This window comes from Pyxicephalus adspersus, unplaced genomic scaffold, assembly GCF_032062135.1.
Source record: "Pyxicephalus adspersus unplaced genomic scaffold, UCB_Pads_2.0 Sca17, whole genome shotgun sequence".
Classification (NCBI taxonomy): domain Eukaryota; kingdom Metazoa; phylum Chordata; class Amphibia; order Anura; family Pyxicephalidae; genus Pyxicephalus; species Pyxicephalus adspersus.
In genome coordinates, this window is record NW_027317024.1 from 46504 (window position 1) to 48284 (window position 1781).

At 44.5% G+C, this 1781-nt stretch overlaps 1 protein-coding gene across 1 annotated transcript; it reads right to left on the minus strand.

Moving 5' to 3' along the window:
* Positions 1 to 499: 499 nt before the first annotated feature.
* On the minus strand, positions 500 to 1243 carry MLLT11 (MLLT11 transcription factor 7 cofactor). The gene has a single exon (XM_072432004.1). The coding sequence runs from the start codon at positions 1197 to 1199 to the stop codon at positions 969 to 971; it is 231 nt and encodes a 76-aa protein (XP_072288105.1). The 5' UTR covers positions 1200 to 1243; the 3' UTR covers positions 500 to 968.
* Positions 1244 to 1781: the final 538 nt, after the last annotated feature.

Below are 1781 nucleotides of genomic sequence, written 5' to 3' on the forward strand. Positions count from 1 at the left end.
CACTCTTTCCCTGCACATACTGCCCCCTCCTACCCCCCATACCCTCCACACCCTCTCCTACACATACCGACCTTCCACACTCTTCTCCTGTACATACTGCCCCTCCTACCCTTCATTCTCCTCTCCTGCACATACTGCCGCCTTCTACCCTCCACACTCCTTTCCTACACATACTTCCCTCTGCACACTCCTCTCCTGCTCATACTGCTCCTACCCTCCAAACTCCTTTCCTTCACATACTGCCCCTCCTACCCTCCACACTCCTCTCCTGTACATACTGCCCCTCCTACCCTCCACACTCCTCTCCTGCACATACCGCCCTTCTACCCTCCACACTCCTTTCCTACATATACTGCCCCTCAACAGTCCTCTTCTGCATACAGTTCCTTGAATGTTGATTGGCTCTCATGAAGCTGATTTTGATTGGTTTCCTGAACCAGCAATCAGATCCTTTGAATTCCTTTAATAAAACCAATGAATGAAGCAAACACAGTGCGGATGCAGTCAGAGACGTTTTATTTGTGGCAGTGCAAACTATGTCCAGTAGGGGGGGATGAAAATGAAGATGCAGTGACTTCTGGGAAATCCCACACTCTTCTTATGACCACTGCAGCCCAAACTCAAAGGGTCAGAACCCCTGACCAACGTATACTACTATCCGTGTCTGTATCTCCCCACTTCCTGTCCCAGTGATAAGTGTCCCCAAAAACAGGAAGTGACTGTAAATCTCCTCTTTGGGGACACATTATTTTATACAGAGCTGAGACTCTAAGGATTTCCCACTCCAAAAAAGAAGATTAAAAAAGTGCAATTAACATTAAACATTCATCATAAAACCGCCAGGGTCTTAAACACAATCAATAAATAAATAAATAATGGATTAACTTATTAATAAATAGAATTTGCTAGCGGTCGGCGGGTGAAAGGTAGGTAAATTCGCAGCAAGGCCCGGTGGAATTTTTTTGTTTTTACAGTAAGTCAAAGTCAAAGGCATCGATGCTGGCGATTGGCTCCCGCCAGAAGTTGAAGGCGCTGTACTGAGCCAGGGGGTCCTCCTCCTTCTCCTCACGTCGCTGCTCCTTGCCACTTTTGCTGACATCCTCCAGGCCCAGGCACTCCAGCTCGGACAGATCTAATGCCGGGATGGGAAGCTTCCAGAAGAGGAAGGAGTCGTACTGGCTGCTCAGAGTGTCTAGCATGTTTGATCTGGCGGAGAGGGGGATGGAAAGGAAAGGGTTTAACACTTATAAATATCTATAATTTCTTTGTTAATAATAACATTTTCAGCCTTTTTTTGTATTAGAAAAGTAATCTTAAAGGGACACACAATTTTTATTGTTACAATGTATGGGCTTGCTGCTCCACCATTTACTGATCATATTACAGTGGTGTAGGAGCACCCTCTAGTGGTCATCTGTAGCATTTCTGCTATATGTATATACAGTACTAATGACTCCTATAGAATTTTACTATAAATTTTAGGGTTTATATTGGCAAATATGAAGTGGACCCCCAAATGTACATTCGTCTATCTCCCTGCACCCCCTGCTGTCCTGTCAACTGAGCCCCTGGAAAAGGTAAGGTGCACACCCTGGATAGGTGCCTTTAAAAAAAGCCTGGCTCAAAGTGGAGTAGTCCTCTATTTTTTTGTTTTGATGTTAAGTCGTTTTATTACATTTTTATATAGATTTCCTCTTTTTGTGTGCTACTTCCCCCACTTCTTAAATTTTAAGCTCATTTAGACAGGGTCCTCTCCTCCTCTACAATATCTGTATCTGTCT